Here is a 16,488-nt window from a genome sequence, read left to right as displayed (position 1 = left end):
GATAATTTGTTGTAGTATGAGTGTCAACACACTTCTATTAACAAAAATACCGGACATAGAGCAGCAACAAGCATTCTTTTCATACTATTTATATGTTGTACCATTCTGTTTCAAAGAGAGGTCTCATATGAAAAGCTGGTGTATCTCTGAATAAATTGATTTTCACTGTGTCCTCTGTTAATCAACAGTAAGTGGAAGCTATCTGTTCACAAAGCTTTATTGCTTCTTTCGAACAAGGCTTCCTTCTTCAATACATTTTACTGCAGATATTGGCCTGCTGGTGGGAATGCATGTTACAGATAGGGACAACCTGGAGATAAATATTTCCTGGCAATGCTTACACAGAAATTTTTTCTATAACTTTATAGACTTTGTGCAGGCTATTCTCTTTTAAAGGAGAGATGGTATGTATGCAAGCCTCGCATCCAAGACATACAAAAATAAAGGTTCCGGTTCAAAGGTACCTGTAACTGCTGACATACTGTTATACAAATGTACTATATTTGCAACAGGGTAGAAATATGGACTGAGAGGATTTGCCTAAACCTCATCTGTTGTCATGGCAGAGCTGCACATTCAGTAAAGTACTTACCTTATTTGAAAAGTTCTTAAAATAGTATGGTATCCAAGCTATGTATTCTTACCATCAGTGACTTGAACTTCTCCTTGGATGTTGGCTGGCTTATTTGTATTGATCATATCAGAATTTCTTGCAGCAGGCATAGCACTTGCACAGAGAACTACACCAGTCAGCAGCACTTCTATTCTTCTTTCTGCTCTCTGCCTGGCTTGACAGCATACCACAGCTACAGAAAAGCAAGAATCCATTACTTTTAAAATGTTGGCATCTTGATTTTAACAAAACAATTAAACACGGAAGTTAAATGGGCTTAGAGAATGACAGAATTTCAATAAGGACCAAGACGACTAAGTGCTTTTCCCAAGTTCATGGTTTCTACTGTTCTGTTTAGGTGAAATAGTAGAAAATATTGCTAAGCAAACAAAAATCTGTTCCTACATTTGGTTCACAACAGCACTTGCAAGTTTCTCCCTTTTTTGTAATCATGAAAAGCATCTTCATTTTATTTCATTTGCAAATAGAAATTATGGCATAGTTTGACATATGCCAACGAGAAGAGGAGACTGAGGAAAACAAAGAAATTAAAGAATTTAAAAGTTAAATGAAAGACTATTAAGTTACTCTCTGATTTCTTAGTTTAAGAATACTGTTGTTCAAACTTCAGCTTTTACAGAACTATGCCAGAATAAAAAGCATTCTGACACGAGTTTCTTTGAAGCATGACAGAGCTTTTTTCGATTCAGTAAGTGATTCTAATTTACTGCTTCTTAAATGACTTTTTTTCATTACAAGGTACTTGGGTTTTAGCTTATACATTAGACTTTATAAAGTTTACTTCAATAGTTATTGTTTATGGTTTTTTCAATAACTATTGGCACAGAAAGAGGAGAAAATTAGGCACAAGAACTGAAAGCAAAACGTTTTCCCAAATACAAGACTTAGAATTTTCTAGAATTACAGAAATCAACATGAAAAAGAAGAGCCAATTACATACTTCTCAATTTCAAGATCTAAGTACTATTTTCATCAGAATTAAACCAAATGATTCTATAAAAATTAGCTCTAAACTTAACATCAAGATTTAATGGTAAATAATTTAGAATCATATCTTGGTAAGTAATTATGTAAAGTGTTTAAAAAAAGAGCAATGAAAGCCTTACTTCTAAACCACATTTATTTAGCTTCAACTTTCAGTTCTGGAGCTTCATTCGCTATTGTTATTTTGGAAAATAAGTAATTGCACATCAAGTTAAACTCATTTCCTTTCTCTAAATAAAAAAAACAAACAACTTCTTTTTTTTTCCTTGATCTTTTCCTGTTTAACAAGATTTAAGTAATTTCTATAGTGCTCTTCTAATCATTTCCATGTGGGACAAGTCCTGAAATAGTTAAAAACTTTTTCTCAGATGCATGGCCTTATATTTAAAAAGAAATTACATTGGCTGTATTACACCAGCTTACCAAGTATTTCAGATTAGTGTGCACATGTGTGTCCACAAAATTTTCTATTCTGCAGCTCATCTTACTACCAGAAATGATTCTACATGTTCTTTTTCCTAAATGGCTAAACAATATTTATGGATAAAAATCAGGTCTGTGGTGGGATTTGACTGGACAAGTCCCTAGGCAACCTGATCTACTTAGACCTGGCTTTGAACAGGGAGCTGGATTAGCTGACCTCCTGTGGTCCCTTCCAGTCAAAATTAGTGTATGCTTCTTTGACTCTACAAGAATTAAAAAAATACTCTGGATGATTCTCCGTTTGTAATCACTTTTCTAAGATGGCTATATTGTAACCTACTTAACATGTACTACATGGGTTGTGACCACTGATCATTTTAATTGGTCTCCCGAGATACTAAGCCAAGTGACTTCTAGATGTTTAAGTGTATTAAGATGCAAATAAGAATGACACAAATGATGAACTACCTAATATACTGGCAAAGCAGCTTTGGCTTTTGACATAACAGCTTGTAGCCTCCAGGCAATTTTAATAAATGTCTCCATTAAAATAAATGACAATACTATTTCCATTATTATTAAAAACAATGATTTTAAACCAAAGGAGTTTTCTTGTAAATTACCTGCTTGGGATTCTTATCTTACAACAGGGATTTTTAAAAAGTCCACTTGAAACTGACAAGCGTATGCTTTCAGAATCAAGGCAGAAATGTAATCTGGTTTATAAATACACTTACAAACAGGTATTTTAGTTTTCCAGGTCGTTTTTCAATGAAAGCTCTAATACTTCCTTAGGAAAAAAAAATAAATAGCCTAACATAACATGGTGATTGCCAAAGAGAGGTATGTATCAAAATTAATGCAGTGCTCCTTCTATGCATTACGAAGATTTACTGAAGATAAACTAGTGGATAGCAGTTACAAATATTTTACAGTTTAGTTTTGCTGTTTGAAAGCATCATTTAGGAATTTAAAATTACTTAAACTTTGACATTACTTAAGTTTCTGATCATATGCAGAAGTGATGTCATTTAAGCAGTTTATGAATGCTAACAGTTTTAATTCATAACTTTTATAGCTAAGGAAACCAACAGCCCAATAAAAGGCAGACTTATCTCAAAGCCTCAAATTACATAACAGCTTTAAATAACACAACAAACATTCACATCAATATACATAATTTTAATGCTAATGAGACTCATTAAAACCATCATTTTGGGCAACAGTTGATTACACAATGATATTCTGCTTCATTCCTTAAGGTATTAAAGTGCAAATTACGGAGATGAAAGGTCTAATTAATGCCACATCATTGGCATTTGTCTGCAACTAAAGGATCCTTAAGCAAATTAAATTAATAACAGTAAAAATATCTAATTCTATGGTTTCCCAGAAGTTATTCTTATACCTTAGCCTGTCCAGTGTAGAAAGGTATTAAATTCACACATCAAAACACAAGTTCGTGTAAAATTGTCCCTCTTCTACACCCTGAGCTGTAGTTTCATCAAGGTTATAGGTTTAAAAAGCTGTTCACAATTTCTATTTCACAATTCTGGGATTGTATCACAGCTTTAAAAATAGGTGCACCAAATCTATAAACATTTACTATCTGAAAAGTAAGCAACAAAATAAAAAAAACACCTATGAAAGCCAGTCATCTTTTACTGCAAGTTTACTTCTCAGGAGCAAGTGGGAAACTAACTGCTATTTACACTACTATGTATTAGTTTTGATTAAGGAATGAAACTTAAAGCTGAGAGAAACAGTGGACATCTACTCCAACATTTTGTACCCCACAAACAGCAGGGTGTTCTGGGTACACAATCAGAAATCTACCCTTGTGTCAGTCTCTGATTTACCTTCAGTTCTCTAACTCAGCATTAACTGGGACGCTGAAAGGCATGAGCCTTGATATTTTCAACTGCTCCTGGCTCCTTTTACCCACAATGAGAATAAAATAATAGATCTAGATTTGCTTTAAATGTTGGGAAAGAAGATTTTATTTTTAATATATAATTTTATCTTTCTTTAAGATGTAGCAAAGTACTACTGCAAATTCTCACGATCAAGCAGATGAGAACACAAATGACTATTTAATTTTCTTAAATTTATTGTTCGAGTTTTTTTTCAATCATTGCCTACCTGGAGCTAATTTCTGCTGTGGTGCTTCAGGTATTCCATGAACCGGATAGATCCAGAGTATTCCCTGAATTCCCCCATCCTCTGCGACAGTAACACTGCTTGGAAAAGAAGTGAAGAGTATCATTATGGTAGACTGCTAAGGATTATTTTTTCCAAAGCAATCTAAACTTAAGAGTTGTTGGAGAGGGGAGATTCCATTTTATTGTATGCTGTAATGCTAAACATACCCCCCCCCCAAAAAAAAAAAAAAAAAAAAAAAAAAGTGACATAAAATCCACCTAAACCAGAACAGCAATAATTTACATCTGCTTAGTTTACTGTCTTCAAACACTGTTCTGTCAGGATATGAGAATGTTTGGCCTGAGCTACTCTATCTTGTGTCAAGACTACACTGAAAGAAAGCATATTCAGTTTATGCATTACACAAAAATATCCCAGGAGAATAACCATTAGCCCAAATATATTGAAAAATTAGAGGTGTCTAAGAGCTTTCATTTGTTCAATATCCATAACTGCACTGGCACGTAGTACTTTAAATTTTCTTTATCTAAAAGTAGACAAGGTAGATATTGACACAGATAAGTCTTACCCTAAATCTGAATACTTTGCAGAGAACATTAAAAGCTTATGTTGGATACCTATTGCCCTCAAAATCAGACACATGATTGCCCTTGAGAGCTACAAACAAATAGCTGAATGAGGAAATTATGATACGACTGAGTATCCTCAGCTACCTTTTCTTTTTCCTATTAGAATAAATTACCTCTCAAAGTCTTTATTTAATACAGCAGAATCTTCATAAGGCCAGTTTTCACCATTTTCCCTCATCACATGAATTACCACCACAGCCTCATACATTTTCATTATATCTGGCATGAATAATACTGGGATGTCCAGCTTTTCTTTCGGAGCCAATCGGGTTCCTGTAAGACAGAACGGATCATCATATAAGTTTTGAAAATTAATTATATAATTTTACTCATATATTTCCTTTTTTTCTTTTTGATACACTGCTTAACATTTTATCACAGTGTACCATTCCCCTTGTAATAACAAATTTCATTTCAACCTGCTCTTGCTACAGCCAAATCTCGTTTACAGTAGCACGTGGCCTGTCTTCCTGTAATCAGGTACTTTGTGATTCAGTGTCCTGAACAAAGGAGTTCACTTCAAGTGTTTAGACTTCTACTTACTGATAAAACTTCGAACCCAAGGCCAAGGAGACTGTGAAGGCTCAAAACAAAACCAGCACAATTAAGTGAACATCCCACATGTAATATTCAAAGATCATGTGTTATATATGTACATCAATCCCGTGATTTTCTAGGATCTAAGTCATGTTTTTTGAGCATCTCTGGGTTGCAACATAAGAAAGTAACAATGCATAAAAAAGACCAATCCAAAAGCAATTGTTCACGTTCAAGACATAACTGAAACATACTTGAAAGAATCTACATTATTACTTCAAAAGCCATGTCTTTTCCATACGTTTTTTCATCTGATTGATTTTGCTGTCATAAAAAATCCCCCAAACACCTATGTCATCTATAATGAAGGTGGACTGATACATTTTTAAGGGCCTTTGTCCAATGACTTGCCAATCTGCCAAGTGCCGGAACACCTACCTCAGGGCATGTTCCAGCTATTTCAGAAAGAAAGTTAGAGCAAAATTATACAAAAAAGAGAAAGTAAATCATACAGTCTTTTGACTTTCAAGGTCCTTTGAAAAGAATTCTTGAAATTTGGTGGAATTGACATCTTGGGGTTAGGGTTCCAGCTTTATTTCTATCTGCAGAAAAACCTCTTATTTATGAGTAACTACTTCTACAATAGGATTTGAATCCATTTTAATGATAATTTTTTATGCCTGCTACAATGTACACATGCTAACACCCATCTATGAGTATCATTCCCTGAGAATGACTCAATCTGCTAAAGTTAGCATGCATGGGACAAGCAGCACTCTCCCTGATTGCTGCTTCTGATAACCTCGGGAAGGACAAAATATAAAAAAAGAGGTGGATGCATGGAAGTTTGGAAATGAAGGTGGACGTGTAGGGAGGCAAAGTAAAATGATGACAGACAGAAATGCCCAGAATCAAAAAAAAGGTTAATTAAGTCACAGCAGAGTGGTAAAGAGCTTGAAAGATAGCTCTTCAAAACACAGAACAGTCAGGACTCCTCATCTGCATCAAATCACCTCTGCTAGCATGTAATTATAAAGCCTACGGACATTGCAACTTCTATGGCTACGTCACAATCTGTTGTTGCTATCATTTATTCCTTCAACACAAACAGCAACCTTGAATAAAGATATCCAAAGTAGCTTGGGTAGAATAACAACATATTTAAATTAGCAAATTTCCCTGTCCAGACTGGTTACCTTTATGAAAAAATTTATTGTACTGAATTATTTAGGTATTTTCTATAGTACATAACCCCACTAGAGTTAATGTAGTTCTGTAGCTGTAAAGCTTTTAGGTGGAAACACTCTTAAATTAAAATAAATTAACCAAATTAAGATTGGCAAATCAGCCTTAAATTAGGAAGGCTGGGATTATTTAAAGACAAACCACTCTGCAGGATTTTTGCCCCTTTCAGTAACAATGCCTCAAGACCTCAAATATAGACCACTGCCTCACATTATTATGGATGCTACAAACAGTAGAGAATTCTTACCTAAATATTTGTGGATTTCTGCATGTAAGAGGTTTATCATGTAGCAGTTACAGATATTAACCAACTGCTTTGCACTCACAATTGTTTCATTTTTGTGTATTTATAGAAGTCCATCAAGACATGAGAAATTTGTCTTTGAAATAATTACTTGAAAAGTCTTGTACCTTGAAATAGCTTGAAAATATCCCCATTAAAAATCCATTGAAAATGTTAGTATATAGATGAGAAAAGCAAACTATATTTCTTCTTCTTTTTCTTTTAATATAGATTTAAGATTCTTCTTTAAGTCTTAATCTTCCCGTTTGATGCATTTTCTATCAAGTGCATACCCAAGATTTAAAAGATATACAATATATATATACAAATATTGTTGGCAATAATGTGGTCAAAGGGCTTTTTGAACACCTTTAAAAATTAGCAATTAAGTTTTTAATCCCGTATCTGAAATAAATAAGCTGACCATTGTTTCCATACTTCTGAAAACATCCGAACTAGGATCCATCCCTCTGGAACAGAGGTCAGTTACAGCACTGATGCACTGTTCTCCCTCTGTGAAAGAAAAGGCAGCTCTCTACTGTGACTTGCCCACTTTGGGCCTACCCTGGTGTCGTTCAGGCAGAGGTCTGTAATATCTTTTAATTAGAAGTGTATTCTTCGGGATATATATGCAATTAGATTGCCTTAAATCAAATATATGCTTGCCAAAACAGTGTAATCAACAACAGTGTGTAAGCACTTCATAATACCATTGTGGCACATCCATAAGTTTCATTTGTCACTCTTCTAACATGCAACAAATGGAACAGACTGTAAATTAAAACCTAGCTATAGTATATATGCACTGCATATACTGTTTGAATTGTAGCTTAATTATGCCTGTTACAGGACATCGTGGCTTGGTTTTTCAAATAAATTTTAATACAGAACCTATATGAAAGCATTCTGGGTCATTTGGCAGAAAATTGGTTATTAAATATCATGAAAAGACAAATTTTATAGTATTGCCATTGAAACAGAATGTATTCTCATTTTTAATACAAAAATCTTCTTAGGAGAAGCTGTTCATAATGACAGTAATTTTATATCACTGGGCTTGCCTGCAGCTCTCAACTAACCAACTGATCATTAACTGCTAGTACAGATTTATTTCCTTATGATTTTGCCTAGTTAATAAGATAGATGAAATAGGCCTAATTGCAAAAATCACACACTGCTTCAAGCTTCTCTTTTTCTCCCTCCCATTTAGAGACTGTGGGCCAGCAACCGCTGGCACGACAGTATCTATGTGCACCACATTAGTGTGAATCGGCATTACCAACCAAGATGCTCCTATTTGACTGTGGACCTCAAGTACTCTGCTAGGGATACCACAAACCCATACCAACAGCTGATCCCTTACCTCCATGTAAGTATTTATACTGCAACGAGTATCCACAATTATTCATAAGAAATCCATAGCAAGGCATTTTTCAGAATAGAGCTGCATCACATTTGGTAAAAAGCTTTGGGCTAGATTTTGATAATACCTTACTTCTCTTTCACTGTCTTACAGGCCATTAGGAAATGGGGACAGTTAGCAGAGAAAGCTCAGCTGACCCTTTAAAAAACAAGCTATCTGATTCAGACAAAGGGCTGTAATTAGAGTCAACTGCCTCACAGAGAAGCATGCAGAGATCCCAGTCCTCCCTCGTTTCTTTTTTAGGTAACCTGTTTTTAAGCCTTGCCTCAAGCCTCTCAAAAGGACAACGGAGAACATTAATTCTGTAAAAGATTCCTTGGGCACTGCATCCTTTGACACTTGAGCCTAGAACGCAGAACTGAATAAGATAATTAAATGAAAATGAGTGTATTTCAAATTCCCTGCTTCACTTCTGTGGGGCACTGCACTGTGATTGAGCTCTGTGTAATTTCTGTGTCAGTTCTAGAAAGAATAGCACTATGAAAGATAAAATTACAGAAACAGTGGATCCCCATAGCTGTGAGGTTATTTGGAAGGAACACAGACAGGTGAAAACACATTTGTTGCCTCTACAGTAGCTTAGGAAAATGTTTAAGAGCAAGCATCCCAGGCAGTGCCACAGTGACAAAATTGTAATGGCAATGAGCAAAATATCCTGCAATGTCTTTAACAAGAATCATCATCCTCTCACCTAACCTTATCTTAAAGCTAGTTTTCATATTAATAAGGTGCTTTGATGGCAGATGTTCTAGATGTTGAAAGGATTATCTCCTGATGCATCACACTTAACTCTGTAGCATCTCAGACTGCCTCCCATTGATTGTGCCCAGAATATAGCACTCTGTTCAGATTCCTTGAATAGAAAAAGAGAGACGAGGCAGAGCTCACAACGCCTTCTTGAAGTCGGATGGGGAATCATTGAACGGTGGGCACTTCTGTGGTTAGTTGTGGGGTTATTTTCTTGATAGTTTCTCCATTAAAATTATCAGTATAGAATTATTTTACTGAAAACTGCAGACAACCCTGCTAAAATTAGCACTGGCCATATAAATGTCAACCCAGTATAATCAGGTCTATCTTCTACCATTATTCTTAATCTGGAAAGGGTAACCTCCAAAATATTCACAGACAGCAGCTGCTGCTGGGGAATGGTTGCTAATTCTACCTCAAGGAACTCATCCAGAAAAGGAGGACTGATATCAGGCATAGAGTGAGATATTGCCAGCAATCCAGTAAGTATCTGAAATACATAATAAAAGTCAGGCATAGGTATTCACTTATTTTCACCTGCTAGAAGGGACAAACACCTGGCTCACATATGAAGACTAAGATTTTTTTTTTTTTTTTTTTTTATAGCAGCTCTTCCAAAAGTGGTTCAGTGCTAAATTCCAAGAGTTTAGTAAAGAACAAAAAGGATTTCTACCTCAACTGTTATTTAGGGTGGGTTCATTTCCGTTTGCATCTTTTTCTTCTTTTTTTTCTTTTTTTTTTTTTTTTTTTTTATAGTGTTTTCAATGAGGCTGCTTGAATTTTTTTATTCCTTTTCAGTAAAACATGATCATAATCCCTTGTTGTGGGTTCTAATTGATGAACTGTGCGAATGTAGCAGTCTGTGTTAGCTTTACTACATCAGTATTGTAATTAGTCAGTCTCAATGAGTGAATATGAATAACATTTTCTGAATTGACAGCCATCACACAACAGCCAAGAGCCTCCATCTGTGGAGATATACAAAACTGCACTGGAGGTGGTCCTGGACAACCTGCTTTAGAAAAACCTGCTGGAGGAAAGGGAGGGGTTGGATGGACAATATGATCACCTGAACAGTCCTGTGATTCTACAGTTCTGTGATCATGATAGATCACTATGCTTTGTGTTGTTCCTGTTTTTAAGAATACATATAAAATACATTCTTATTTGCGAAGCCAGATCCACTCATCTCAGTGAATAGCAGGTGGTATGAGGAACAGCGCGCCTCCTTCAAAGGGAAATGAAGGAGGCAGAACAAGAGATCACCCTGGCTTAACAATTAGCTTTTGGGTACACTTAAAGGCAAAGAAGCAGCACACCAGGTATGGAAAGGCCAACAAACACCAGCAAGAACTACAAGAACCTTGTTAGTGCATGCAGAAATGCAGTTAGGGAGGCTGATACTTAGCTAGAACCAAAATCGGCCAAAAATATCAAGAACAAACAAGAAAAGGTTCTTCTGATATGTGGGTAATAATCAGAAGCACAAGGAAGACAGTCCCACTGCTCAACAGGGCAGAGAAACTAGTTACAAATAATGCTGATAAGGCAGAGGTTCTCATCAAGTTTCACAATGACAGTGAACTTGTGAGGTGGACAGTCGGGGGAGACAAATTACAGAGAGACCTGAAGAGGCTGGAAGAGCGGGCCAACAAAGACAAGCACGTGGCCCTGCACCTGGGATGGTGTTACCAAAGAGCCCAGACAGGCACTTTGTGTATCTGATGTGGCTGGGGAGCAGCCTTGCTGAAAGGGACCTGGGGGTCCAGGTGGGCAACAAGCTGAACGTGAGTCAGCAGTGTGCTGCTGCACCAGCGAAGGCAAATCAGATCCTGGGCTGCACCCACAGGGCACTACCAGCAGAGATAGAGGTGTGGTCTTCCCACTCAGAACTTGTCAGGCCACACTTGGAGTGTCCAGTTCTGGTTCACACAATTCAGAAGAGATACAGACAGACTGGAAAGTATCCAAAGGAGGGCCACAAAGATGATCAAAGGGCTGGAGAACCTGCCTTATGAGGAATGAATAAAGATTTAGATATTTTCACCCTGGAGATAAGAAGGCTCAGGGGGACCTTATCAGAGTTTTCTAGTACTTAAAGGGCATCTACAAAGAGAATGGAGGTTCTCTGAACAAGGAGCCACATGGAGGGGACAGGGAGCAATGGGTACAAGTTGCACTGGGAGAGGTTTCATTTTGACCGAAGAAAGAATTTGTTTACAGTGAGAACAATCAATAACAGGAACAATCTCCCTAGGGATACGGTGGAAACCCTCTCATTGGAGGTTTTCAGGACGGAACTGTACAGAGCGCTAGATAATGTTATCTAGGCTTCCTTTTCCATAGAAGATTGGACCAGGTGATCTTTTGAGGTCTCTTCCAACCTGAGCTGTTCTACGTTTCTATGGTATTTATAGAAAAAAAGTATTTGAAGATGAATGGCTTACATCTCTGAGGAAAGTATGAAACAAACTTTAACATCTCAAGACGAATGTCTGAAGGGCATATGTATTACTAAAATTTCAGTTAGTTGTGTGTCTTGAGCTCTATATCAGTGAAGTTCTGATTTTTTTTTTATATATATTTGAAATTAACCAGGAAGATAATTGATTGCCTAGTCTTTCCTATCCTTTCAGACATGAACAGCAAAATCTATAAACAAAGTATAATTTAATCTAAGTTATGATTTCTCAGAGCATATATGTCATGCTAAAATTCCTATTTGCATCTTCTCTGGGACAAAGAAAATTAAATGTAATACACTTCAAGTTAGTTGACATTATATACAATACAGTAAGTAAGAGAGCTAATACAATAAGGATGTGAAATGCTAAAGGTTAAATTCATTTCATCCTGCTTTTTAATGTTGACATCACTATTTTCCTTCCCCCAGTACAGTTTATTTAGGTAGGTGGAATGCAAGAGAGATTCTTTTCATAGATGGTCCACAATGATTTTATTTCCAGGAATCTGCTTCCCAAATTACGGATTCTTCCACCAAAAGTTAGAGCTATCCTTTCCCCTGCCTCTCAAAGCTTCACATAATCACAGAATGATTGAAGTTGGAAAGGACCTCTGGCCAACGTGGTCCAACTCCCCTGCTCAGGCAGCATCACCTAGAGCTGGTTGCCAAGGACCATGTCCAGGAAGGCTTTCCAATATCTCCAAACATGGAGGCTCCCCAAATCCTCTGGGCAACTTGTTCCAGTGCCTGGTCACTCTCACAGTAAAAAAAAAGTATTCATTATGCTCAGACTGAAGTTCCTGTGTTCCCTGTCACTGAGCATCACTGAAAAGAGCCTGGCTCCATCCTTTTTGCACCCTCCCTTCAGATATTTATACACATTAATAAGATCCTTTCTGAGTTGCTGAGTTCCTTAGTTGAAAAAGTTAAAGTCATGAATATGCAGCTCAGATGCTAATAAATAATTTTACAAATGACTGGTTAAAACTTGAGAAGTTGTCTTAAGAAATAAATGGCACAAATAAAGGAATAAATGTTTGAATCTAACTGAAAGGCTTCACATCATCACTATCATAAGCACACAACACAATTTATTAGATACAGCATGTTTATATGATTTGTTTGCCATTTTATGAATCTTGTGTTAATACAATTTTGTATACTTCTGGCAGATTCTTTCTGGCTTATTTCATTAAGAGATTTCATTCAGAAGAATTTCTTTGGTACAAAATAATGGATACAAGATAAACATTTGCTATTTAGATTAAAATAAATGGTTTAAGAACAGGGCTTAGTAATTAAATATGTTGTTTCATTTAATGCAATTTATTTTGTTTTTAAATGAAGTGTGTCTAAAAGGGAAACCATAAAGTTTCCTTTTCATTTGTAAAATTATCTTTCTCTAATAGATTATAGTGCAATTGCAGCCAAAATCAAAACCATTATTTTGACAGAAATAACTTATATTTATTTATCATTAAAGTGCAGTAACAGCTAATCTTACAAGGGTTAAGCACACTGAGGGAAAAAATGTTTCCCAGCACAGTAATTCTCTTCTTTGGTGATAACCAAAACAAGAAAAGTTATGCTTAAGATCTTTAACTCTGAGAAAACTGTAAAAAATACATGTAACAGAGATCATGAAGATCTCACTGTCTCATTGAGGATAAATAGACAATATTTTCTTAACCTCCAGTATAAAATTAGCACTTACTATATCTCAGAACAAAGCCGCCATCACTTCTATATCATATCTGATTATCAAATTTGGTGTAAGAATGTGCTGCAGTGATACAGAAATTACACAACCTCCTAAACCAGTTTATCACAGAACATCCCTCTTATCTCCAAAACTCTGGTACCTGGCAACTTTGACTTTGGGTAGGGGTTAAGTTAAAAAAAAATAATCCCTGACATTCATATATGTGCCATATTCAAATATATTTTCCATCTCTGCTGTTATCTTATGTATTTGTCTTGTCAGCATGGATATATCTTTGCAATTTGCCTTCAGAGGCAATGTGGTGATGGACTTTGGGTTCACATTACAGAAATCCAGTCGGCCAGCATATTAGGAAAGACACATCTGAATGTTAGGAGATTAGAACGGTAAGAAAGCAAGGTTGAACAGCAGTACAGAGCAGCACATCAGACACACATTAGAGAAGGAAAATTATTGTAAAGACAGGGAGTAGTGAGCAATAGGATTGGAAAAACAAATAAAAAAAAAACATCTGAGGGACCAGCAAAAAGCTAACAGGCATAGACAGTAACTTGCAAAATGATACTATGGCAGAGAGCAGAATGAGTGGAGGTCAGACAGCATTATATGAAAGGTATTTGGTGGGTGGAATGCCAAATAGATAAGAGTAAGAAGTGAAGAAGAAGAATCAGGAATGAGAGTACTAAAAGTTTTCTAATTATCCTATGTTCCAAAACTTTTTCTGAAACTTAATGGTGGACTGGCAGTTTCCCCGGCTTTTTCCTCCCAAATCTATTTTTTCCACCTAATTATCTGATAAACAGCAGATCTAGCCCATCTTCCTTTGACCATATTATACATTTGAAAATTGTGTGTCATCCTTATTTCCCTGATGACAACTTTATGTTGATAAAACTTTGTGAGATCATCCAGGCGTCCAAAATCTAAAGGTCTGCATCACAGTAATGTCCTAGAACCAAAGTCACAGAAAGCAGGAGGCATACTGCAAATTCAAAGGAAAAAGTGCAAAATCCTTTCTACATCAGTACTGTAAAAGATCTATCAATACCACTTTTCTCTGAATGATTCTATTTGTGACACAAAAATAGACAAGTAAAAACTCAGTTAATTAGGTCAATTGATCCTTCCTTAACTAAGTTTTCATTTTATTTCTGCACACATTTAAATAAAATTCTGACATTTTCAAGAGAGATTAATTGATAAATAATGTCATAGAAAAAGATCAGAAACACAGTGTGGATGGAGACAGATTGCTAAGTGGAGGGATAGATAGCTGTATTTTTTGCAAACAGGATCTTACATGTTCTGACCTGCTGTGGCAATGGGAAAACTATGGCTGACCTTTCTCCCCCTCTACTACAGCAAATTAACTGTATTGTGTTTATAACAAAATAGTCTACTAACACTTAATAACCTGACTAAAATCTTAATGAAAACTATAAAATAACCACACAAATGTTTTGAAAATGCAAGAGCCACACAAGAAACACTATATGCTTTGTAAACAAGTATGACTTTCTTTTTAGTGCCCAGCCACAAAAAAAAAAAAAAAAAACAAAAAACAAAAAACACACCAAACTTTATCCTTTCTTTCTAAAAGAAAGTTCACACTACCCTAAGATAAAGTACTGGCAAGTAAATAAGACTATGACAGCTTCCCCTTTTCTTAGTCTTTTTCTAGATCCAAACACACACAGAAATGTCTTGAGTCCATGGTTGAAAGGAAATTGTAATTGCTTCAGTTAAGGCATAATTGAATTTTTGATATATGTCAAATATCTGATTATTTTTGACAGGTATATTTTTACTTTAATTTTAAACTCTTCTTGGATATATGTATCTCTTAGTCTGATCTCTGAAACCACAGTCAAGTTCTGAAGCTATGGCAGATTTTAATCAAAATCTGCAAAGTGTTGTGAAATCAGTAATGACACCGGTGCGGTTATATCCTTCTACTTTTTGTATTCAACCAAAAATTGTACCGCTCATGACAATTTTCCAGGAGACATATCAGACTCCATACAGCGGACAGTAACTGGAAACGTGTGTATATATCTCCAACTGACTCCTGTAAGTGAATGGGATAGAATGATTACTCAGCACTTTTGCCTTTTCCCAAGTGTTTGCTTTGAAACAGTTTATAAACTTTTGAAACAACCAGTTTAGCTATTAGTCTCTGCTGTGGGTCATATATATGTATTTCCTGAGTTATGCATTTTTATAATCTTGATATTCATAGTCTTCTTCATTTGGGGTTTACAGGTTTCTGCAGCAAGGCAGAATTGAGCTCTACACTGTTTCTTGGGTTTCTTCATTCTCAAGAAAACAAACAAAGCTGGTAAGAAGAATCCCTCTTCAAAAGTAACGTTTGCCCATTAATTCGACTTGTGTGATAAATCTATGTGTCATAGTAGATCTCTTAAGTGACAGAATCCACAGTATACTACGTGTATTTCATAGCTAAATAGTTCCCGTTGTAGGACTATTGTTTCTACTAGAGGGAACACTTCTGTAGCCCAGTAAATATGGTTTCTTTCCATTACTATTAAAAGACTTTTTAGTGGTCTTACAAAGCAGGGCCTCAGGATTTGATTGACATTTGTCTTAGTATAAGTTGTTATTAGCTTCTTTTATTTATGATAGCAATTGTTTAGCAGTCAGGTTTGGTTTAGGATATTTTGATTTTAGAGAGATATGAGTAAAAAACTGTGCAGCCTGAATTATCTATGATACTAGAATAAAAAACAGTTTGCAAGAGTCCAAACACAGGATGGTATCAGACACCCAAAACCGTAAACACAAATCACAATGGTCACTACAGGAATGCAATCTTGTTAAATCAGTTTAGATAAAGCAAAGAATAGAAAATGGAATAATTGAGAACCACTAAAGAGAAAGTTCATTTATGCAGACTGAGTTAAGATAATTCATAAAAATAAATCCAGCCATATCCCCAAACTGTTGAGGAATGAACACTTTACTAGCCCTCCAAGCGAAGAAGGTGGGGCATTGACAGATCTCTGACATCCCCATCCGACCTCTGCACCTGGGGAGGACTGATGCTGTCAAGCTTAAGACCCAGAGGGACACCAGAAGGATGAGCACTGCACCAGAAAAAAAAAAAAAAAAAAAAGTAGATAATAGGAAAGTTTTTCTGCGTATACAAAATAACAGAAACTTTTCTTTATTATTGTTGACTCTGAATGGTAGTAGTATTGTAACCAGACTAA

At 35.9% G+C, this 16,488-nt stretch overlaps 1 protein-coding gene across 1 annotated transcript in view; it reads right to left on the bottom strand.

Moving 5' to 3' along the window:
- CFAP47 (cilia and flagella associated protein 47) overlaps positions 1-16,488 on the bottom strand; it is a 374,253-nt gene that overhangs the window by 51,930 nt on the left and 305,835 nt on the right. The window contains exons 58-60 of the mRNA XM_080377676.1: positions 4,947-5,106; positions 4,184-4,278; positions 645-806 (exon numbers count right to left, since the gene is read on the bottom strand). Of these exons, the coding sequence (XP_080233802.1) occupies positions 645-806; positions 4,184-4,278; positions 4,947-5,106 (417 nt within the window). The remainder of the gene's footprint in view (positions 1-644; positions 807-4,183; positions 4,279-4,946; positions 5,107-16,488) is intronic.

Source organism: Falco punctatus (assembly GCF_963210335.1).
Source record: "Falco punctatus genome assembly, chromosome: 2".
Taxonomy (NCBI): domain Eukaryota; kingdom Metazoa; phylum Chordata; class Aves; order Falconiformes; family Falconidae; genus Falco; species Falco punctatus.
The sequence above is the reverse complement of the archived record's forward strand: the minus strand, read 5'-3'. Positions and strand labels throughout refer to the sequence as shown.